The sequence below is a fragment of the Eschrichtius robustus genome, chromosome 11 (genome assembly GCF_028021215.1).
Source record: "Eschrichtius robustus isolate mEscRob2 chromosome 11, mEscRob2.pri, whole genome shotgun sequence".
NCBI lineage: Eukaryota > Metazoa > Chordata > Mammalia > Artiodactyla > Eschrichtiidae > Eschrichtius > Eschrichtius robustus.
Window position 1 is genome coordinate 102,830,361 of NC_090834.1, and position 24,613 is coordinate 102,854,973.

Here is a 24,613-nt window from a genome sequence, read left to right on the forward strand (position 1 = left end):
GGAAAGAAGAATAATGGCACCACTAGAACAGTGGGTTGCATTTATTCCTTATTGATTATGGATAGTTTCCTTACTAGCCGTATGTATTAGAAGAAAATTGTGAACCAGTAAAATAAACCAGACAGAAACAGAAATCCTGCATGATATCACTTATACGTGGGATCTTCAAAAAAAAAAAGTTGAACTCACAGAAACACAGAATAGAATGGTGGTTGCCAGGGTTGGAACGTGAAGGAAATAGGAAGGTCTGCTGGACCCAAAGGGAAATTCATGAGTGATTTGGGAGTAGGGACTCTGGTGGTTCTGTTGACCACTCACGCTGCTTCCCCAGAGCCCAAACAACACACACTGCTTTACTGCTGATTACAGTTTATTCTTTCTTTCTGCCCCCTGCTCAGCATCTCTTGCCACATGACCAGCCCACCCAGCACTGTCTTGGGTTCGTGGCTGCTTCACAGAGGCACACAGTTCCACTGGTTCCAATCACAGGGCATGGGGATATGTTGCAGATTGTGACTAATTTTCTGTACGATTTTGTTGGCTCTGTCTGTATGGTTATATACGGGGAAGCCGAGTTTGTCCAGAGTGTGGGCGTGGACAAACAACATATGGGAGACGAGACCCTGGCCCCGGTACTCAGGCAGGGTGGCCCCCATCCGCACCTCTCCTGTCTGGTCCATCAGGGACCAGGACACAGGGGTCCCCTCAGGCCCCAGCAGGCAGAAGGTGGGGAAGGTCCGGATACAGCGCTCGATGAATCGCTGGCTCCTCTCATTGCCACCGAAATGCCAGAATTTATTCACCATGGCAGCATGGATAGGATCCAGGGATGAGAGTTTAAACATCTCTTGGTTACTATTGAGAAGAAGGAAAAAGAACAGTCCATAAATCACACATACTGTGGAGTATTATATTTGTTTGTCCCCAAATTGTCTTCAGACAATGCAAATGAGAGCACAGGTAAAGGTATAGATTCTGCAACCAGACCACCGGGATTCATAATCTGGCTAGTTGTGTGATCTCGAGCAGGCAACATAATGTCTCTCTGCCTCCATTTCTTCTTTATAAAGTGGGGATATTAATAGTACCTTCCTTAAATACTGATATAAGAGCAATTACATCATGAGTACCTAGGACTTGTGCCCATAAACAATAAGAAGTACATAAATATTAAGTATCAGTCCTTTCAGCAATGCAGTGACTCTCCCCTTAATATGAGGGAATTGATATCACCCCCATTTTACAGATAAGAAAAATAGGTAAACAGAAAATAGGCAAGTGCCCCAAAGCACATGCTAGCAAGCTGTATATAAAGCCAGAGCATAGAATCATGGAATCTTAGAATGTTGGCGTCAGAGGGTCCTTGGCCACTGTGGGAACTGAATTCCAGAGAGGGGGAGTGATGTGGCATGCAGGCGACCCCCGAGGTACAAAACACTGAATCTGAAGTTATCTGCAGGCTGTAAAGAGGCTTCGGGGGTGTCCTAGAAAGAGCCCACCATGTGGAACTAGGAGATCTAGACTCAAGCCCATTATGCCCTTAACCATCCATGTGACCTGAACAAGCTGTTTCATTATCTGAGCCTATTTTCTGTCAGGAAACTAGGGATAATATCTCCTACCTTGTCTATCTCATGGGGTGGACAGGAGAATCAAATGAGATTATAGATGTGCAGGTGCTTTTCAGGTGTCACGTGTGATACAATGTGAATAAAGCTTTTCCAGGTATATTAACACACAGAGGGTCATAGGATTGGGCATCTCCAACTCAAATCTCCACCATCAGTGTTCAGTTCTATTCAGTGTTAGACTGGACATCAATGGGGGAAAATATATAATTTGTTTAAATTCTTTTTACTGGAAAACTTTTGCTCTGTGGATTCATTAAATGCGTATTTTTCAAGCACCTGCTATGTGTTCAGTCTGGTTATTGAGGATCTATCAGTGAACAACATAAAGAAGGTCACTGCACTTGTGGAGTTTGAAATGTTGTAGGGGAGAGGGTCAAAGAACAAACAGGTCAATACATACACAAACAGGCTGATTTCAGATAATGATAAATGCAATAAAGAATAAAAATTGGGTTTTGCAGTTGAAGACTTACGGGAAGCGGTGGTTTTAGACAGGGTTCTCTGAGAAGAGCTCTCTGAGGAAATTACATTTGAGAGTATGAATGGCAAGAAAGAGGCAAATATATGAAGATCAGAGGAAAGGACATTGTAGGCAGACAAAGTGCAAATGCATGTGTGATTGTATGAGATCGAGCTGCAGAAAGATGGCCAGAGCTGCTGGTGGGAGTTAGCTAGAGGGACAGAATGAAGTCCAAAAGGTGATGGGTTCCAGGTCTTACAGGACCTTGAAAGTCCATGAAGGAGTTTGGTTTTATTAAAAGTATGCTGAGAAACCTCAATGGCTTCTTTGCGGGTGAATGGACATAATCCACATTACATACTAAAAGCAATCACCCTGGAAATGGATTGTAGGGAGACAAGAGTGAATATAAGGAGAGAAGTTGGGAGGCTACTTCAATAGTGAAAGATGTGAATAGTACAGAGTGTCTTTTCTCAAACTCACATGGCTTTGGGTCTGCCATATCCAGCAGGTAAGTTCTTTGTCTCCGGCAGGGAAGGAAGAAGTTTCCTCGCTGTCTCAGACATCATATAGAGAATGCATTGTGTTTGCTTGACCTTAATGAATTTAGTGGTTGCAAGATTCCGTATCACCTCATCCAGACTGGACTGTGAACCTAGAGAGGGATAAAGTTAGGAGAGAAGCAATTGTCCATTTAGATGCTTCACAAAGCTTCCCAACAGAAGCTATGAAGGACTTAAAGTCAGACAATGTTGCCTCTGCTGTTGCAAATGACCATGTGACCATGGCCATTTCGCTACCTCAGCATGTTTTCTCTTCTGCAATACAGAGATAATACTAGAAATCCTGACTATAGTACTGTGAAATCGAGGAGAATTGGTATTTAGAAAACAGTAGGCAACCTTGCATGTCCACATACTACATGCCCAGGTATTGGTCTGATACCACATTTAATGCTTACATTAACCTTATGTTTTAGATACTTTTATTATCTTCATTTTTTATATGTGAGGGAACTGAATAATAGTTAAGTTACAACACTTGCTCAAGATCACAAAGCAAGTAACAGGCAGAGCAAGGATGTCACCCAAGGGAGTCTGACTCCAACAATGACAGGTGTTCTTGTGACTGGGGTGGTGCTCTGTGGCACAAGGACTTATCATTCTAATTCTAGGAATGGAAGGCCAGAGGGGGAGCTCTGCTGTCACATCCAATCACCCTAAGGGATCCTGAATATGTCTGAAAAATATATCATGAATCCTCCGGTAACGAGAACTTGCATCACTCACACGTTCTTAAAAGAACCTTAGAGTTTGCAATGTTTGAATTCAACTCCACTGAAGAGGTGGTGGCAGCTGATACAGGGAATGAACATCAAGCCGAGTGTCTGGAGTTTGGTAAAAGGAAATAAAGGTTGTAGGGGAATGTACTCAGGATAAAAAGTGACCCTACAGGTATATAGATATGAGCAGTCCTAGCAGCCAGCACACATCCCAGATCCCTTACATACTTTGGATCTGCAAATGCTGTTTCCAGTTGATGATGTTTGATGTGCTAAGGGATTCTTGACAGTTCTTGAGGTCCTTAGAATAGATTTGGTAGCTGTTGGTGTAGTGATCAAAGTCATCTGCCATCTCCTGTTTGGTTGGGTAATATAAATAAATCAAATTGATTATACCCAGTGATTGGAATACTTGTGCTTGGTATTTCATTATACAGTGATATTTTACAAACCTAAATATTGATATTCTTCTTGATGTACTATCATCATTCCTGAATCATTTATATCGTAAGACTAAGTAAAGGATTTAATGAATTATTCCACTTATGAGTAAGAAAAACTTGATGAACTAGGTATTTATATGTTACATTACAATTTCAAATCAGCCAAACACTTACCAGTTTACAAAGCATTCTTCAGTAATTCTGTAATCCTCAGGAGAAGGAAGGAATTTTTGTCAAAGACAAGTTTCCATTACAAGAGTAAATGTTACACTGTTTCAAAGAGTCTCAGAACAAATGGATTATGAAAACAATGTTGAAATTGACACAGGTAACTTCGTATTAGAATTCTCACATGTGATAAAGCTATACAGAGTGAAGACACATGATGTCTTTAAAATGTAAACCACAATGCACTATTGTTTAAAAAATAATTCATATCCCCAACAAAACTGAAATGCAAAATTTGCTCAACAAGAGGTCCTCAAAATTAACAAATAAAGGATGAGATTTATTTTGAAGGCAAAGGAAGGAGAGAACAACTACCCAACAAGGGTAGAACAGCTGGAAGCTGTTGTACAGAAATGCCCTCAGCATTAATACCACCAACAATCTCTGTTTTGTTTTGTTTTGTTTTAATTAATTAATTTATTTATTTTTGGCTGCATTGGGTCTTTGCTGCTGTGCGCAGGCTTTTCTCTAGTTGCGGCGAGCAGGGGCTACTCTTCATTGTGGTGCGCAGACTTCTCATTGCGGTGGCTTCTCTTGTTAAGGAGCACGAGCTCTAGGTGCGCGGGCTTCAGTAGTTGTGGCACGAGGGCTCAGTAGTTAGTTGTGGCTCATGGGCTCTAGAGCGCAGGCTCAGTAGTTGTGGCGCACGGGCTTAGTTGCTCCGCGGCATGTGGGATCTTCCCAGACCAGGGCTTGAACCCCTGTCCCCTGCCATTGGCAGGCGGATTCTTAACCACTGCACCACCAGGGAAGTCCCACAATCTCTGTTTTAAAGGTTGCATATAAAAGCGAATATTATTCCATTTTTAGATTTCAATAATTAAATTATCTTTATTTTTGTATTCTGTTTAATTTGCTTTTTTAAAGTCACTATACATTTAAATTTTACTTGTAAATAATTTATATCAAAATACGATGAGAGGAATTTTTATTTTATATTTGCAATATGCTTACGAACATATTTATATTTGAAACAGATTAACCTCTTAGTTTGAGTGATTTTTAAAAGTCTGGTACTGAAAATATATTCCCAAATACAAGCATTGTAATTTGTTCTTTATATTTCCTTAACATTATTCATGTTTAACTTCACATATTTTTGGGTGTTATTTTCTCTGCTTAGAATGCAATCTCTGCTCTTGTCAACCTGTCAAAAACCTATTATTCCTCAAAATTCAGTTTTGGTGAAATGTCTGTCATGAAAGCTCTCTAATCCTCTCCCTGCATCCCCTGACATCCATAGTTGTAATCATCTCTTGGTCAGTGCTACTTCTGTATCTCGTATGTTTTTGTACATTTTCAAGGCATGTTGTAATTTATCTGCTTGTCTGTGTTTCCCTCCAGGCTGTGAAGTTCTTGAGGACAAGGACTTGTTCACTATCACTGCAATTCATTTTGGTATCCCCAGGGTCTACCACATTGCAAGGTACATGGTAGGTTCATAGCAAATACAAACATAGATGCATATTCATTCCTCATCTGGCACCTTACCTGCTCCTGAGGGCGGATAACCACTGTATTGAAATCAGGCCACCTGTCCACCAGGGCCTTTAGCTTGAAAGGGTTTCCCTGGTTCATGTGGAAGACAGTCCCATAAACCTGCAGTATCCCGACAAAGTGAGAGAAGGTCAGCTTATTAGGAAGGGATGGCAAAGTGCCTTGCATTTGATCAGTTCAAAGTCTGTTTCTATGAAATGAGGGTAAGTACCTAATAGGGCCATTCAGTTCAATCTTCAGGTTCTACTTTATTACTCCAAATGGAAATAGATTTTGGGGTCAAACAATGAGAATATTATATGACTATATTTTAAAATCCAGATAAATAAAATGAATAAATTAAAAATCATCTACTATCACATTGTAGAATTTAGTGTTGTCTTTCCATTTTATTCCGTTTATTTACACATAGTTTTTAAACATGAAATTACCTAATACATATTAATTTAACATCTATTCCCCCCCATACATACACATACACACTATACTATGAGCGTATTTCCATGTCAGTAAACACAAATCTACATAGTCATTTTTTTTTTTTTTAATAAATAGGTATTTTTTATAGTGGGTAATGTGAAGACTTCAGATGAAATAGATTGAGAAACTGATCGGAAATTGAATGCAAACTAAGACCACTTGACTGTTACTGAAATGAATAGCCCAGTTTGCTTTTTTTTTTTTTTTTTTTAAAGAAATTCACGTTCTTTTATTTATTTATTTATGACTGTGTTGAGTCTTCGTTTCTGTGCGAGGGCTTTCTCTAGTTGCGGCAAGTGGGGACCACTCTTCATCGCGGTGCGCGGGCCTCTCACCATCGCGGCCTCTCTTGTTGCGGAGCACAGGCTCCAGACGCGCAGGCTCAGTAATTGTGGCTCACGGGCCCAGTTGCTCCGTGGCATGTGGGATCTTCCCAGACCAGGGCTCGAACCCGTGTCCCCTGCATTGGCAGGCAGATTCTCAACCACTGCGCCACCAGGGAAGCCCTACACAGTCATTTTTAATGACAGCATAATAGCCATTATATGGAAGGACTCTAATTCAATTTTACTATCTCTTATTGCTGGTCATTTCAGTGTTTTCTAATTTTTAACAGTTTTTTCTTCAATGAACATTTTTTTTTTGCATAAATCTTTGCAAATATGCCTGATATTACAAATTCTAGAAGGGGAATTTCTAGATCAAACGTCAACTGCAGTTTAAAGATTTTCTTTCTTACACACATCTCCAAATTACCTTCCAGAAAGGTTAAATGAACTCCTGCCTACTTAATAAGTGGAGACAGAGCATAGTATTAAGAACACAAGCTTTGGTGACCAAGGTCCAAGAACATCACATATTGGGCAATCTGTTTAATCTTTACTACAAGCATCGGTTCAAACATTGGTGCCCTCAAAACACTGAAGAGGCTGAGAAAGAGAGATTCTCCAAACTAGAATGGACCCTGCGGTTGTGGGGAGGGGAAAAACAGTAGTACATACTAGGGCAGACCTCAGGACCTAAATGCATTGGAAACATGAGGCCTCAGCAGATGGTATGGAAGGATGCCAAAGACCAGGGACCAATGGAATGGTGAACATTTCAGTGACAAAGGACCACACCTCACCCTGTGCCTCCCTACCTTTGCCATGAAATGTTTATGTCAGACTAAGGGGAAAGAGGGGGAGGCAAACTTTGACTTTACTGTTTTTTTATAAAATTATTAAATTTCTGCCATCAGCAGGGGCTCAATATAGAAATTAAATGCAGTTTTAGGGAAAATAAAAAGTAATAAAAATACATTTTTTAAACATTGGAGTTTGGAACCAGTGACATTTATATATCACATTTCTGTGCACATGGTAGCAACACTAAGCCTGAACACAGTGATGCAGGCAGCCACTACAAATTTAATTAATTGGGGTTAACATGTGAGATGAACCTATTTATAATAGTTTCCACTACTTTGAGAAAGAGATGGGCCATCCTCAGGCCATGATACACGAATTTTTCTCTCACTTGAGACTTTAGTGAGTATTGAATGAGAATGAGTTTTAGGTCATACATTTGTAACAAGAACCATTCCTACAAATATTCTAGATTTCTGCTTATGGAAAAAACTATGTCATCAAAGAATCAACTGAGTAGAGAGGAAAAGAACCATTATTTACTCATTAAAACTGAGGATCTCATATTGTGGGTTACTTTGCCTCGCGAGAGAGTTGGCTAAGGCTAGTAGTGCCAAGAATTTTCTCCAAAAAGTTGGGATCCACTTAACACAAGAAGTAAATAACAATTCAAACATCAGAGATCTACCCTATAGAGATGGAAGAAAACAATTTAACCTGGAAAACTTTTCAAAGCAGCCACTCAAGATAAAAATATCTCAGTCCACAGAGCACCTAACTGATTTAGTAACTCCCCCTCCTAAAAAAAATACAAAACACTTTTGAGTTAGACTTTTGAGTTCATGTCGAGCACTTTGTGTAGTTCCTGATATTTGGTAAGTGTTCCAGAAGTGTTGGCTATAAATTTTATCATATTTTATTTAATCCTCCCAACAGCTCTGCAAGGTAATCATAACCCTGTTTAAGGTTGAGGAATGTCTACCTAGAGTATTTACTTTCCGGTTTTACTCATTTTACATGCAAGAGCACTGAGACTTAGAGATGTTTAATTTTTGCAGTGTTACCCAGAAAACAATGAATTTGTGGGGTCAGAACAGCCTGACTCCTGACCTTGTTCCTTTCGACAGTTCCCTACCCTACCTCAGTCAGAAGGATCAGTGTCTCTGGGCTACACTCAGCACTCATGGCTGAGTCTACACATGATCCCTATACAAGGTGTCAGAGCACCAGAAAAAGGTAAAAAAAGGTGTAATATGATGCTATTCCTTCCAGGTTTCCCATCAGCATGATCAGTGTAATTAACTATACTGAATTATATACATCATATTCATGCTGCCCTGAGAAGTCCAGAGCTGTGATTCATCAACAAAAGAAAATGAGATTTATTTTAGAGACAAGCCTTGTAAATTAACAGTTTATACCTAAGGTTTTTTGTTGTTGTTGTCTCTTGTTGGTTTTTTTGGGGGGGGGTGCTTATAAAGGTATTGATTTTTAATTTTTAATTCCAATTGTTCATTGCTAGCACATAGAAAAACAATTTTTGTTTTATAGATATTCACCTTAAAGCCTTTGCTAAACTTGGTTATATATCTAGGAGCTTTTTAGGGTTGCTTTTTGGTAGATTCCTTAGGGTTTTTTACATTACACAATCATACCGTCTGTGAATAAACACTAATTTATTTCTTTCCAATACATATGTCTTTTATTTCTTTTTCCTGCCTTATTGTACTGGCTAAGATATCCAGTACCATGTTGAATAGAAATGTGAGAATGAATATCTTTGCCTTGTTACCGATCTTAGGAGGAACATTCACTCTTTCACTATTTAGTATGATGATAGATGTATATTTTTCCAATATGCTTTTTATCAAGTTGAAGAAATTCCTTCTATTCCTAGTTTTCTGAGAGTTTTATTTCTATGAGGAATATTACATTTTGTCAAATATTTTTTTCTGCATCTATTGAGAGAAGATCATATGGCTTTTCTTTTTTAGTCTGTTGATATGGTGAATTACATTGATTGATTTTTGAATGTTGAACCTGCCTTGCATTTCCAAGATAAACTCCCCTTGGTTATGATGTATTATCCTTTCGATATATTGATGGATTTGACTTGATAGTATTTTGTTGAGGCTAATCTCTGTTCACAAGGGATATTGTTCTGTAGTTTTCTTTTCTTGTAATACCCACTTCTGACTTTGGTATCAGGGTAATTCTGGACTCATAAAATGATTTGGGAAGTGTTTTCTCCTCTGCTCTATTCTGCAAGAGTTTGTGTAGAAGGGGTATTATTTTTTCCTTACATGTGTAGTAGAAATTGCCACTGACACCATCTGGGCATGGAGTTTTCTTTGTTGTAATGTTTTAAATTACAAAATCAATTTCTCCAATAGATATAGGACAATATAGTTTGCATTTTTCTTCTTCAGTGACCTTTGGTAATTTGTGCTTTTCACAGAACATACATTGCAAAATTTATGAGCTCAGTATTGAAAATAGTGTATCCTAATATCTTTATAATGTCTATTGTGTTTGTAGTAATGCTCCCTGTTCTATTCCTGATATTTATAATTTGTGTCTTCTATTTCTTGGTCAGTTTGGTTAGAACTTTACCAACATTATTGATTTTTTTCACTGAACCAGAGCCTAGATTTATTGATTATCTTAATTGTTTTTCTCCTCTCAAATTTATTGATTTCAGCTCTTATCTTTCATAACTTTCTTAATTGTGTTTGCTTTGAGGTTAATTTACTCTTTTTTTTTCTAGTTTTTAAGGTAGAAACTTAAAGCATTGATTTGAGACCATTATTCTTTTTTACTATAAGCACTTAATGCTATCTATTTCCCAGTTATCACTGCTTTAGTTGCATCCCAAAACTTTTCAGAAGTTGTATTTTTATTTTCATTCAACTAAAATACTTTCTAATTTTCCTTGTGATTTTTAAGCATGATTTATTTAGAAGTGTATAATTTCTAGAAATTCAGGTATTTCTCAGACACCTTTCAGGTTTTTTTTATTTTGAGTTTAGTTCTATATTGTTCAAGGACATGCTTGGTATGATTTCAATTCTTCTAAAATTTTTTAAATTATGATCTACTTTGGTAAATGTTCCACGTGCAATTGAAAATAATATGTACTCTGCTGTGGTTGTGGGAAGTATTCTATAAATGCCAATTAGTAGCTGGTTCATTGTATTTCATATATAATAAGTTCACATATATTTATAGGTTTTCTGCCTATTCTACAAATTGCTGAGAGAGGAATGTTGAAGTCTTTATACCTGTGTGTTTCCCTATTTCTTCTTTCAGTTCTATCAGTTTTTGTCTCAGGTACTTTGAGCCTTTGTTGTTGGGTGTATACATTTCAGCCTTTCTTATGTCTCCTTGATGAATTAATGCCTTTATCATAATGCAGTGGCACTCTTTAGCAATAGCCTAGTCCCTTTGCAACATATATTATTGCAAGAAAAAACACTTCTCTATGGTATAAGATCACTTCTTAAACATAATTTCTGTCTCACCCCAAGTTAAACATAATAATCCTTTGGGGTTTGACAAAACAGAAATTGACCAGTTACTAATTACAAAGAAGAATCATAATGGTTAACTTTTCATCAGGCACTTGATTGTTTGGGAAGAATAAATTACACATTAACTTTGCCAGTTCTGGACAAACTTCCAGTGTTATATAACCTAAGAGTTGAAAGGGCACAAGGGAAAGTTTTTGGGTCATCACACAGCAAAGAACATAGTGGATTCAAATCATAGCATTGCCACTCACTATTGCTGTGATCTTGGTCAAGTCATATAACTGAGCCTCCGTTTCCTCTTTGGTTCTACAGACATGATGTACCTGCCTTGCAGAGAGATGATGTAAACTAAATGAGATGCAAGATGAGTGAGTGTCTGGCACAGAGTAGGTGCTCAGTGAATGCTTGTTCTCTTTCCCACCTTTTTCTTAGGCTGTTGCTAGTCCTTTTTTCCCTAAGAACGTTCCACTCTCACCTTTAAGGACTCAGGGAGGCTCTTCCTCAAGGATTTCTCTAACATCTGCAGCAGTTGTGGACCTTGTAAGTGGAACATCTTGGCAGGTACCTGAATCTAAGGAGAGGATCAAAAACCAAGGGATGAGAAGTGCTGCAAGACAGACAAAGGCACCTAAGCCCTGTTATCCTGGAAAACAGTAATTGCTAAAGAAAGCTCTCCGTCCCCTTTGTGTTTTTGAAATGTCTTCCTGCAAAGAACTGTCCTTCTTCCGTTTGGCTTAGTAAGACTCACCATGTCCCCCTGTTACCTATGACAAGTCCAGCTACTAAGCCTTCAAATTCCCAATCTTCAACAAATGAACAGCTCATACAACTCAACATCAACCCCACCCCCAAACAACCCAATTAAAAAATGGGCAGAAGAACTGGGTTCTTTGTAGCCCTGTTTACTCTTCCTTCATAAATGGTTAGCTTGACTGTTTATCCCCACTGAACCATCAGAACAAAGTGTTCTGATGTCTTAACAAAAGTTATCGGCTTGAGCGCACATTAATCAAGCTTCTCTCCTCCACACAGGGCTCTGCACTGTGACCTACCCTCAGCCCGAACCAACACTGGCATTCAGAATGATCCTCCATGAACCTTGCTTACTCCTTTCCATAAAAGAATAACCATTTCCTGCCTGACCTTTCAGGTGTTTGTAGATGTTATGGTCTAAGAGTTCTCCTGTTGAAATAATACCCTCTTTCTATTACAGCACTCCTTTTCCCCACTCTTGAAATAATCCTTTCAAATAAAGGCTCTCCTTACCAAAGTCTGGCCTTGATTTTTATTCAACGGTATCTTAGTATGGCTTCATTATAATTGAAATAGACTTTTGCGACTAGTCTGGAAACCTAAGTATTGATTTATTCATCCATGCAGTCATTCACTTATGCAATCGCTCAATAAATATTTATTGAGAACTCACTGTCATCTCAACAAACGTGGTGAGTGTCACCTCAGCTAGACTGAACTACATTTCTCAGAATTCCCTTCTCTGCACATTTCCAGCTAGGGTGGGCCACAGAGAGATTCCTAAGGAGGACCTGGAGGGCAGAATTGAAGCAGCAGGCATTTTGCAGCTAACCTCACGACCCAAGGTAGGGGCTGGGCTGGCAAGTGCTTCACTCTCCCCAGATCTGCCTTCAGCTTGTCTGTTACCTGGGCCAGGTGTGGGTGTTTGGCTCCTTAACAAAGGAACCTGATTTCTGCGGGACACCCATTCTACCAAGGTCAGGGTCGGTAGGACTGACAAAGTTTCTCCGGCTCCGTGAGCCTCAGCTTATACTGTGGGTTTCAGCTTGTTCTTTCTCCCTCTCATGTTCCTTTCCCAGCTACCTTCCCTGTGTACTTCAGTCTTCAGCACCAGATGGGAAGAAACAGCCTTACAGAAACTGCTGAACTAGGCCACACAATTGCATAAGGTCGAATCCCTGTAACAAATCTACTTTTCCGCTTGGACCCTGACCGATACACTTAATTTTGATCAACTAACTCTCTGAGCAACTGTGAGCTTAGATTTCCTGTCGTTTAAGTACTCATAATCTAATAAGGAAAATAAAACACGTACACAACTAACACATGCCCCATAGAAAGAGCTAACTTATCCCATAAATATGCAATTACAGTGCTATAGAATTCATGACATTTTGAAGCAGCCATTTTGATATGCTTTAAAAAATAAATTATTCTTCTCATTTTTATACCAAATGATATTGAAAACGAATTCAGTCACCCTATCCCCAATCCTCACCTCTTCTTGAGCCTTATCCCATCCCTAAACCTAAGAGTCTGATGTGTATAGTATATATTACTATGTAATATAAAGCAGCATTTCTACATTTTGACTCACTGTATGAAATTAGGATTATCAGAAGAATTGGATCATAACATGCTGACTAAAAATGTAGACAGAAGACTGTGGCAAATCAAATGTTCTGCCTAAGGCCTACGAGATCCACAAAAGACAGAGAATACTTCTCAGTGGAAGCTTATAGCGTTCTTAAAGGAGATTGCACTAGAACTGGCCATTGAAGAGAGGATGGTGTTAGATGCCAGCTGCCATATTCCTGGGAATGACTGGCTAACTCTTTCTGACAAGAACTATGGAGAAAGTTTTGTTAGACTCAAAATGGCATTAAACTTGGAATATGCAAAACCCTGTAGATATTAGGAGAGAGTCACTGTTGTTTAAACTCATTTATTTACCTATGTTCCTGACTGTTCTTTAACGGTCATCCCTGGTCTATTTTTGGTATCCATGAATTTAGCTCATCAATGCTAGGAAACTGACTTCAGCTGGTTTCTTCTCTACTTACTTTGGCTTCCCAACTCTCTGGTCACTGTGTTCAGGGCCTGCTCCTCTTCAGCTCAACCCTTTGGGAAGGCTGGTCCTTTGGGATGAGCAGGTAGAATCTGTACTTGGAGAAATGGTACTAGTATTAGTTTGTGTCTATTGGCAGTCATGCTTCAGTTATCAAAGACTTCATTTCATTTTTTGATCCTGCTGTTTTAACATGTTGGAGAATCTTGGACAAATTAATGTTTTGATTTTTCATATGTGTTCCCTTTTACCTGGAATTTTTGTCAGTTATCTGGGGAGAAAAATAGTCCCTTCATTTAACCAGGAGGTCCCATCATGATTTGAGGGGAGAAGAGTCTTGCCCAGAACCACTAAGGGAGTGGTTACCTCTCTTTTTTCCCCACCTTTATTGAGATATGATTGACATATAATGTTGTGTAAGTTTAAGGTGTACAATGTGATGATTTGATACATATGTACATTGCAAAATGATTACCACAATAAGGTTAGTTATCACCTCCATCACATCACATATTTCTTTTTGCATAGTTGTAAGAACATTTAAGATCTACTCCTTAGCAACTTTCAAGTACATAGTACAGCACTGTTAATTATAGTCACCATGCTACACACCAGATCTCCAGAAATTATCTCATAAATGGAAGTTTGTACCCTTTGACCAACATCTTTGCATCTCCTCCAACCCCTGGTTGCTTGCAACCACCATTCTTCTCTGTTTCTATCAGTTTGGTTTTTTTCAGATTCCACATGTAACTGAGATCATAGCATATTTGTCTTACTCTATCTGACTTTTTTCACTTAGCATAATGCTCTCAAGTTATCCATGTCACAAATGGCAGAATTTTCTTCTTTCTCATGACTGAATAATATTCCAATGTATAGATATACCACAACTTATTTATCTATTCATCCATCTATGGACACTTAGATTGTTTCTATGTCTTGGCTATTGTGAATAATCCTGCAATGAACATGGGGGTACAGATGTCTCCTCAAGATAGTGATTTAATTTCCTTCAGATATGTACCCAGAAGTGGGGTTACTGGATCATATGGTAGTTCTATTTATAATTTTTATAGGAACCTCCATACTATTTCCATAGTGGCTGCACCAATTCATAATCCCACCAACAGTGCATTAGGGTTCCCTGTTCTCCATATCTTCGACAACACTTATCGCTTGTCTGCTTGATAATAGCCATTTAAACAGGTGTGAGGTAGTATCTTATTGTAATTTTGTTTCAAGCATCTTTTCATGTACCTATTGGCCATTTGTATGTCTTCTTTGGAAAAATGTCTTTTCAGGGCTTCTTTGCTCATTTTTAAACAGGATTAAATATATATACAATATATATATTGTGCTCTTGACTTGTATGAGTTCTTTACATATTTTGGATATTAACCCCTTATTGGTTTGCAAATATTTTCTCCCATTCCACGGGTTGTTCATTTTGTTGATTGTTTTTTTTCTCTCCATAAGCTTTTTAGTTTGATATACTCCCACTTTATTTTTTGCTTTCATTGCTTGTGCTTCTGTTGTCATATCCAAAAACTCATTGCCAAGACCAAGGTCAAGTTTTTTCTCCCATGTTTTCTTCTAGGAGTTTTACGAATTCAAGTCTTAATACATTTAAGTCTTTAACCCATTTTAAGTTAATTTTTAAAGTGTTGTTTGTATCTTGACTGTAGCTGCTGTGGGCAGTCACTGGGACTGGTAAGACTCACTTAAGTCCTGTAAATGATTTTTTTTTTTTTTTTTTTTACTATCAAGGTAAAGTCTATTAGTCTCCTCTGTTGTCCTTCTATTCCCCACAAGACCACAGAATATTTCTTTAACTCAGTATCTGATTTAACGACTCCTGCCTTTCTTCATTTTATTTATGCTCTACTTCCAGAAGACCTTCTAAATGCAGCTTTTGCTCCCGTTTCAAAGTCTTACTCAAATTTCAGATTTTCCCCTATTGACTCCCTCTATTTCCTCAATCCAAACAAAACAAATCACTCTCTTTTCTGCACTCCCCTAAGATTATGTACATATTTCAATCACACAACTTGTTACAATAAATTGCATTTTGTCTTCTAGATTATCAGTCCTCTGGGCAGGGCCTCAAGTGATTTATTTTATTATTCTCAATGTTTATTATACACAGTAAGGACTCAATGTCTGTTTAGTGATTGAATGTACTATGTATTTGTATCAACATAATCGATTTAGTCACTCTGCTTACCAAGGGGGAAAAGACTCCTTCATTCATTCAACAAGTACTTGCAGAAGGCCAACTATGTTCTGGGCATGGGAATTTCTACTAGTTGCTCCTTTGAAAAAAGGCTCAGACCAGAATAGAAGTACCTGTGCCATATCTTGGAAAGTATCAAGACAGTAGTAGACATGTTTCATTTGTAAAGACTAATCAGACATTAGCGAGGAGCATTTCACAAAAAGATTACATGAAAATATGAAAAGTTCAATTTGATGCCAGATTACTGGGGATGTTAAAGTATCAACAAGTACATTTGGGAGAACCTTCTGCACATGTGTGCACACACGCACTGAAAACACAAATATGGTGTTCAGTAAATGCGGTTGACTAAAACTGAGGAGATTCATTTTAGTGGGTTGCCAGCATCGATAGTGGGCAAAGTCCTATAAAGCACACTTTGAAACCTTTGACAAAGCCATTCCAGTACTGGGAATTTATTCAAAGAAAACAATTCAAACAAAGAAAAATACTCTGAAAAAGTTTGTAAAGCAATACAATATTAAGTAACAGGGAAGTATTGGACACAATCTCAGTGTCTCTCTATAATTTACATAAATTATGATCTATCATTATTTTACTACTCTAAAACCCATTAACATAAAAGTTATGATATATATGTTGTCATATGAGAGAGTCTTAAAGATGAACATGAAAAGGATAAAAATGACAGTGCAAAAATTCTAACTAGCTATAAAGTCTTTTTCTGTGCATATTTACATAAATCATGTAAAGATAAAAAATTAGAAGGAAACACCAAATATAGGGGCATTACAGCTGAGATTTTTAAAATTACATTCTTTTTTATGGTTTTACATTCATATTTAATATCATCTGTATTGTAATTCTTTTACTAGAATCTACCTTGTCTCTTTGACACTTTAAGCAGGGCACTTAATTTCCCTGGCCATCATTTATCCAAGGGGGAAAAAAATCTGACTGTGTAACTCAGTATGTTACTAGAGGATTAAATAAGATCATATTTGCATAGTATGTCAACAATCTCTGTTATATACTGAGACCTGAACCAGCCTATTCCGTCCCAGATGCTATTACATTTTCTATCACCCATCTACCAATGGCAAGCTCCCAAACTGCTCCACATTTATCAATTCAGAATAAAAGCCTGTCTTTATCCAGTGAAAACCTTCTCACAGAATTAGGATACTGCTGTACACACAGTAGATGCCTGATACAGGTTTCTCAAAGGGAATAGTTTCCTTTTCATCTGACATAATTCTCAACACAGATGAGCTCAGAAATTCTTATCCACATCCAACAGTAGCATTTTGATTCATTCCATTTCAGTGCGGAAACAGAAGGAGATGAGGAGTCTCCGAGCAACGATCCTTTGTTCTCACCTGCAAAGCTGTCTTCTCATTCAGTCTCTGCAGAGGTCCTCAGAAAAAAAGAGGTGGCCGATTTTTCCAGAAGATGAACTATGTCTTCTGGGTATAGTGGTCTTGAAAAGTGTACTTTAACCTGTTTGATCCAAAAACTGCTGAGCTGAGGTTCGTAATAGAATTCATGCACCAAGCTGCATGCCTGGCAGTGGAGTGCGAGATGGAGTCCCTCCCTCCGGGTCCCATGTTCAGGGACATGGCTTTGTAACATTGAGACATTGGCAGAGTGCCTCCTGAGGCTCTTTTTCCAGAAGGCTGAGCTGCTTTCTGGTCCTAAAGGTCCTGCCAACACTCAGCAACTCTGATCTGTGAAACCAGCTGGCTAAGAACTGGGGAGGCAGGTGGATCGCTACAAGAAATACCTACTTCCTTCTCTTCCCTTTCATAAATACCTGCAGCAAAAGCAATGGACAACTATTGTTTAGATTTGATGCATAGAATCAGAGCTCTTTTTTTTTTTTTTTTTTTTTTTTTTTACCGTAAGTAAAGAAATTACTTGGAAAGACTAAAGGGTTTAGAATTCTCCCCCTTAGAATAAGCTCAGTAAACCTCAAACAGAATAAACAGAAGGAACTCCCCACCCCCCCGGGCATATATTTAAACTACTGAGAACCCCCATTTAAAGATATAACCTTAAAAGTAGCCAGAGAAAAAATATTTTATACATAAAGGAATAAAAGTACAAATAATGGCTGACTTTCAGAAGTTATAGAGTAAGGTCTAGAAGATAACATTACCATGTCCAAGCTCGTACTGCTCACAGCACAATAGGGCAATAAATCGAGAGACAAGTTGTTGGGGCGAGGAATAGCAGCTTTATTTGGAAAGCCGACAAACCAAAAAATAGTGGACTTGTGTCCCAAAGAACCATCTTGCCTGAGTTAGAATTCAGGCTTCTTTTATACTAAAAGGAGAGGGACTAAAGCCAAACATTTCCTGGTTCCAGTCAGTCTCTGGAGAGGATGTGTTAATTTCTTCCTTCCTGCAGTCATTCACAGGTGGACCTGGTCAGGATGTTTCCTGTGAGCCTAACAAAGGTATTTTAGCTTCATGCTCATTATCTGGGAGGCAGGGTTCCCAGAGATGGGCCATTATGTATAATTTAAGCTTATAAGCAATATCTCTTTTGTGATTAACTTACAATAGAATACAAAGGTTGTTCCCTATCACAGTTCCCCACTGTCAGTGTCCATTCCACAATCTTGTGGGGAAAGGGATGAAGACCACTCTGGCTACTTTCTGCTGAATGGGGGCAATGAATATTCCTTAGAATCTTTAGTCAGTAGTAAAATCCTCTTTCCTTTTTTATCTGCGACTATTTGAATCTGATGAAACCCCTTAGCATTTTGTTGTCTAATTTGTAATTGAACTTGGAGTTTTGGTTCCAGTTCCCAATACATATACTAAATTCCTATGCTATTTATTTGGACAAAAATAAACAAATAGGTTGATGCTTCTCCAGCTACAATGAAATTACCATTTACTTCAGTTGGATAGGCTGACCTCATGAACAGAGTTCAGTTTAGTGCTCAATGTTCTACCATATTTGGCAACTGCTAGTTCTTTTAGAGCATTTATGGATTCTCCCACCCAGGCAGACACCTGGAATGGCCTGTCATACAATATTTCAAAGGGGCTTAATTTAAGCCTGCTTCTGGGAGCCACTGATCCATGACAGGGCAGCTGGCAAGGCTGTATCACAAGTTAAATTAATATTCATTTTCTCAGTTTTTCCTGTTGATTGTGGTCTCCAGGATGGATGTTGTTCCAATGCCTTCATCCAAATCAGGGGACAATTTCCTTCAGGAGGGCTTTAACCAATTAAAAAGTACTGATTTTTTATTTATGTGTGTGATTTTCTAAAGCGCTGATTTTAAAAACTGCTACACACAAAACAAGTTGTCCACAAAACATTCTCCTTCTCTTTTGAAAGTTTTATCATGCATTGTTAATCATTCACCAGTCTTTTATTTTAAATTTTAATGGCTAATTGAGACAAACAGTTCTGAGACCGTTCTTCCACCACTGATTAAGACTGGGGTGGCAGATATTGGGGATAATATTCATTTAGCCCTCTGAGCTTTCTGGGCAGACTTGGTGACCTTGCCAACTCCAGCTGCCTTCTTATCCACTGCTTTGATGATAGCCACAGCAACCATCTGTCTCATGTCACAAACACCAAAATGACCAGAGGAGGATAGAGAAGCTCTCCACACACATGGGCTTGCCAGGAACCATATCAACGATGGCAACATCACCAGATTTCAAGAATTTGGGGCTATCTTCCAGCTTTTTCCCAGAACGATGATCAGTCTTCTCCTTCAGCTCAGCAAACTTGCAAGCAATGTGAGCTGTGTGACAATCCAGCACAGGTGAATATCCAGCACTGATATGGTTCAAGATAATCACTTGAGCTGGAAGCCACCTGCTTCCATCAGTGGGTCATTTTTGCTGTCACCAACCACATTGCCATGACGAACATCTTTGACAGACATGTTCTTGACGTTGAAGCCCACACTGTCACCAGGAAGGGCTTTACTCAAAGCTTCATGGTGCATTTCAACAGACTTTACTTTAGTTGTAATGTTGACTGGAGCAAAGGTGACCACCATGCTAGGTTTGAGAACACCAGTCTCCCCTCGACCCAGAGGGACAGTGCCAATACCAATTTTGTAGATGTCCTGGAGGGGCAGACACAAGGACTTGTCAGTTGGATGAATTGGTGGCAAGATGCAATCCAGAGCTTCAAGCAGCATGGTGCTACTGACATTGCCATCTCTAGGGCTGACTGTCCATCCCTTGAACCAAGGCATGCTAGCACTTGGCTCCAGCATGTTTTCACTATTCCAGCCAGAAATTGGTACAAATGCTACTGTGTCAGGGTTGTAGCCAATTTTCTTAATGTAGGTGCTGACTTACTTAGCAACCTCCTCATATCTCTTCTGGCTGTAGGGTGGCTCAGCAGAATCTGTTGTTAGCTCCAACAACTAGCTGTTAGCTCCAACAGCTAGCTGTTTCACACCCAGAGTATAAGCCAGAAGGGTATGTTCATGGGTCTGCCCATTCTTGGAGATAACTGCTTCAAATTCACCAACACCAGCAGCAACAATCAGGATAGCATAGTCAGCCTGGGTCAACATGATTTCGATAAAGTCAGCATGTTTTTGATAAAGTCTCTGTGTCTTGGAGCATCAGTGATGGTCACATAGTACTTGCTGGTCTCGAATTTCCACAGGGAGATATCAATGGTGATACCACACTCACGTTCAGCTTTCAGTTTGTTCAAGACCCAGGCATCCTCTTCAGAGACTTTCTGTCCAGGTGGGATACGCTTCTAACCACCCTGAAAAAGTATCCACAAATACTGGCAGATATCTGAAATCTCCTGCAGCTCAAGGCATTTGAGTCCAGTCCTCAGTGGCACAGGTTCCTATGTTGGGTCCTCATCTGGGGAGGTCCAACAGCAGTCTTTGGGTTTATTTTTAGCACAAATCATGCAATTCTGATTGACTCGCTGGGTGGTGTTGTGTACGTAAGGCCCCATTACATACTTTTGAATCCATTGTAATTTGGCATCTCTCCCATAATGGGCACTATTTTTTTTTTAATCACTCATCAGTTTTATACACATCAGTGTATACATGTCAATCCCAATCGCCCAATTCAGCACACCACCATTCCCACCCCACCGTGGTTTTCCCCCCTTGGTGTCCATACGTTTGTTCTCTACATCTGTGTCTCAACTTCTGCCCTGCAAACCGGTTCATCTGTACCATTTTTCTCGGTTCCACATACATGCGTTAATATACGATATTTGTTTTTCTCTTTCTGACTTACTTCACTCTGTATGACAGTCTCTAGATCCATCCACGTCTCAACAAATGACTCAATTTCGTTCCTTTTTATGGCTGAGTAATATTCCATTGTATATATGTACCACACCTTCTTTATACATTCGCCTGTCAATGGGCATTTAGGTTGCTTCCATGACCTGGCTATTGTAAATAGTGCTGCAATGAACATTGGGGTGCATGTGTCTTTTTGAATTACGGTTTTCTCTGGGTATATGCCCAGGAGTGGGATTGCTGGGTCATATGGTAATTCTATTTTTAGTTTTTTAAGGAACCTCCATATTGTTCTCCATAGTGGCTGTATCAGTTTACATTCCCACCAACAGGGCAAGAGGGTTCCCTTTTCTCCACACCCTCTCCAGCATTTGTTTGTAGATTTTCTGATGATGCCCATTCTAACTGGTGTGAGGTGATACCTCATTGTAGTTTTGATTTGCATTTCTCTAATAATTAGTGATGTTGAGCAGCTTTTCATATGCTTCTTGGCCATCTGTAGGTCTTCTTTGGAGAAATGTCTATTTAGGTCTTCTGCCCATTTTTGGATTGGGTTGTTTGTTTCTTTAATATTGAGCTGAATGAGCTGTTTATATATTTTGGAGATTAATCCTTTGTCTGTTGATTCTTTTGCAAATATTTTCTCCCATTCTGAGGGTTGTCTTTTTGTCTTGTTTATGGTTTCCTTTGCTGTGCAAAAGCTTTGAAGTTTCATTAGGTCCCATTTGTTTATTTTTGTTTTTATTTCCATTACTCTAGGAGGTGGATCAAAAAAGATCTTGCTGTGATTTATGTCAAAGAGTGTTCTTCCTATGTTTTCCTCTAAGAGTTTTGTAGTGTCCGGTCTTACATTTAGATCTCGAATCCATTTTGAGTTTATTTTTGTGTATGGTGTTAGGGAGTATTCTAATTTCATTCTTTTGCATGTAGCTGTCCAGTTTTCCCAGCACCACTTATTGAAGAGACTGTCTTTTCTCCATTGTATATCTTTGCCTCCTTTGTCATAGATTAGTTGACCATAGGTGTGTGGGTTTATCTCTGGGCTTTCTATCTTTTTCCATTGATCTATGTTTCTGTTTTTGTGCCAGTACCATATTGTCTTGATTACTGTAGCTTTGTAGTATACTCTGAAGTCAGGGGGCCTGATTCCTCCAGCTCCATTTTTTTCCCTCAAGACTGTTTTGGCTATTCGGGGTCTTTTGTGTCTCCATACAAATTTTAAGATGATTTGTTCTAGTTCCGTTAAAAAATGCCATTGGTAATTTGATAGGAATTGCATTGAATCTGTAGATTGCTTTGGGTAGTATAGTCATTTTTACAATATTGATTCTTCCAATCCAAGAACATGGTATTTCTCTCCATCTGTTGGTATCATCTTTAATTTCTTTCATCGGTGTCTTATAGTTTTCTGCATACAGGTCTTTTGCCTCCCTAGGTAGGTTTATTCCTAGGTATTTTATTCTTTTTGTTGCAATGGTAAATGGGAGCGCTTCCATAATTTCTCTTTCAGATTTTTCATCATTAGTGTATAGGAATGCAAGAGATTTCTGTGCATTAATTTTGTATCCTGCTACTTTACCAAATGCATTGATTAGCTCTAGTAGTTTTCTGGTGGCATTTTTAGGATTCTCTATGTATAGTATCATGTCATCTGCGAACAGTGACAGTTTTACTTCTTCTTTTCCAATTTGTATTCCATTTTCACCGTTGAGAATGATGTTTGCTGTGGGTTTGTTGTACATGGCCTTTATTATGTTGAGGTAGGTTCCCTCTATGCCCACTTTCTGGAGAGTTTTTATCATAAATGGGTGTTGAATTTTGTCAAAAGCTTTTTCGGCATCTATTGAGATGATCATATGGTTTTTCTTCTTCAATTTGTTAATATGGTGTGTCACATTGATTGATTTGCGTATGTTGAAGAATCCTTGCATCCCTGGGATAAATCCCACTTGATCGTGGTGTATGATCCTTTTAATGTGCTGTTGGATTCTGTTTGCTAGTATTTTGTTGAGGATTTTTGCATCTATATTCATCAGTGATATTGGTCTATAATTTTCTTTTTTTGTAGTATCTTTGTCTGGTTTTGGTATCAGGGTGATGGTGGCCTCATAGAATGAGTTTGGGAGTGTTCTTTCCTCTGCAATTTTTTGGAAGAATTTCAGAAGGATGAGTGTTAGCTCTTCTCTAAATGTTTGATAGAATTCACCTATGAAGCCATCTGGTCCTGGACTTTTGTTTGTTGGAAGATTTTTAATCACAGTTTCAATTTCATTACTTGTGATTGGTCTGTTCATATTTTCTGTTTCTTCCTGGTTCAGTCTTGGAAGGTTATACCTTTCTAAGAATTTGTCCATTTCTTCCAGGTTGTCCATTTTATTGGCATAGAGTTGCTGGTAGTAGTCTCTTAGGATGCTTTGTATTTCTGCGGTGTCTGTTGTAACGTCTCCTTTTTCATTTCTAATTTTATTGATTTGAGTCCTCTCCCTCTTTTTCTTGATGAGTCTGGCTAATGGCTTATCAATTTTGTTTATCTTCTCAAAGAACCAGCTTTTAGTTTTGTTGATCTTTGCTATTGTTTTCTTTGTTTCTATTTCATTTATTTCCGCTCTGAACTTTATGATTTCTTTCCTTCTGCTAACTTTGGGTTTTGTTTGTTCTTCTTTCTCTAGTTCCTTTAGGTGTAAGGTTAGATTGTTTACTTGACATTTTTCTTGCTTCTTTAGGTAGTGTGTGTTTGTGCTTTTCACGTTTTTTTCCCTGTAATTCATTTCTAATCTCATAGCATTGTGGTCAAAAAAGACGTTTGATATGATTTCAATTTTCTTAAATTTACTGAGGCTTGATTTGTGACCCAAGACGTGATCTACCCTGGAGAATGTTCTGTGTGCACTTGAGAAGAAAGTGTAATCTGCTGGTTTTGGATGGAATGTCCTATAAATATCAATTAAATCTATCTGGTCTATTGTGTCATTTAAAGCTTCTGTTTCCTTATTTAATTTTATTTTGGATGATCTGTCCATTGGTGTAAGTGAGGTGTTAAAGTCCCCCACTATGATTGTGTTACTGTCGATTTCCTCTTTTATAGCTGTTAGCAGTTGCCTTATGTATTGAGGTGCTTCTATGTTGGGTGTATATATATTTATAATTGTTATATCTTCTTGGATTGATCCCTTGTTCATTATGTAGTGTCCTTCCTTGTCTCTTGTAAAATTCTTTATGTTAAAGTCTATTTTATCTGATATGAGTATAGCTACTCCAGCTTTCTTTTGATTTCCATCTGCATGGAATATCTTTTTCTATCCCCTGACTCTCAATCTGTTTGTGTCCCTAGGTCTGAAGTGGGTCTCCTGTAGACAGCATATGTATGGGTCTTGTTTTTGTATCCATTCAGCAAGCCTGTGTCTTTTGGTTGGAGCATTTAATCCATTGACGTTTAAGGTAATTATCTATATGTATGTTCCTATGACCATTTTCTTAATTGTTTTGGGTTTGTTTTTGTAGGTCCTTTTCTTCTCTTGTGTTTCCCACTTAGAGAAGTTCCTTTAGCATTTGTTGTAGAGCTGGTTTGGTGGTGCTGAATTCTCTTAGCTTTTGCTTGTCTGTAAAGCT

The 24,613-nt window shown here is 38.5% G+C and overlaps 2 protein-coding genes and 1 pseudogene across 3 annotated transcripts in view; 1 reads left to right on the forward strand and 2 right to left on the reverse strand.

Moving 5' to 3' along the window:
- FAM111B (FAM111 trypsin like peptidase B) overlaps positions 1–24,613 on the forward strand; it is a 51,687-nt gene that overhangs the window by 4,254 nt on the left and 22,820 nt on the right. Inside the window, exon 2 of one of the 2 annotated variants that reach the window (XM_068555024.1) lies at positions 5,389–5,470. In XM_068555024.1, coding sequence (XP_068411125.1) covers positions 5,389–5,470 — 82 coding nt within the window. Of the gene's footprint in view, positions 1–5,388; positions 5,478–24,613 lie in introns of those variants that run through there. The other variant, XM_068555028.1, reaches the window with a different exon arrangement.
- Positions 353–17,323, reverse strand: LOC137771544 (glycine N-phenylacetyltransferase). Its single transcript, XM_068555030.1, has 7 exons — positions 17,118–17,323; positions 13,495–13,591; positions 11,154–11,249; positions 5,536–5,643; positions 3,602–3,728; positions 2,575–2,746; positions 353–855 (listed from the first exon to the last, which is right to left on the reverse strand). Exons 3-7 carry the CDS (start codon positions 11,229–11,231, stop codon positions 453–455), a joined length of 888 nt encoding a protein of 295 aa, XP_068411131.1. The 5' UTR covers positions 11,232–11,249; positions 13,495–13,591; positions 17,118–17,323; the 3' UTR covers positions 353–452.
- Positions 19,138–20,299, reverse strand: LOC137771627 (elongation factor 1-alpha 1 pseudogene; annotated as a pseudogene).

Coding starts and splice junctions, on each gene's coding strand:
- LOC137771544 (XM_068555030.1), bottom strand. CDS start 11,231: ATGTTCCACTTACAAGGTCCACAACTGCTGCAGATGTTAGAGAAATCC. Junction 3,729..5,535: donor TTATCCGCCCTCAGGAGCAG/GTAAGGTGCCAG, acceptor CCAACCAAACAG/GAGATGGCAGATGACTTTGA. Junction 2,747..3,601: donor ACAGCATTTGCAGATCCAAA/GTATGTAAGGGA, acceptor ATCCCTCTCTAG/GTTCACAGTCCAGTCTGGAT.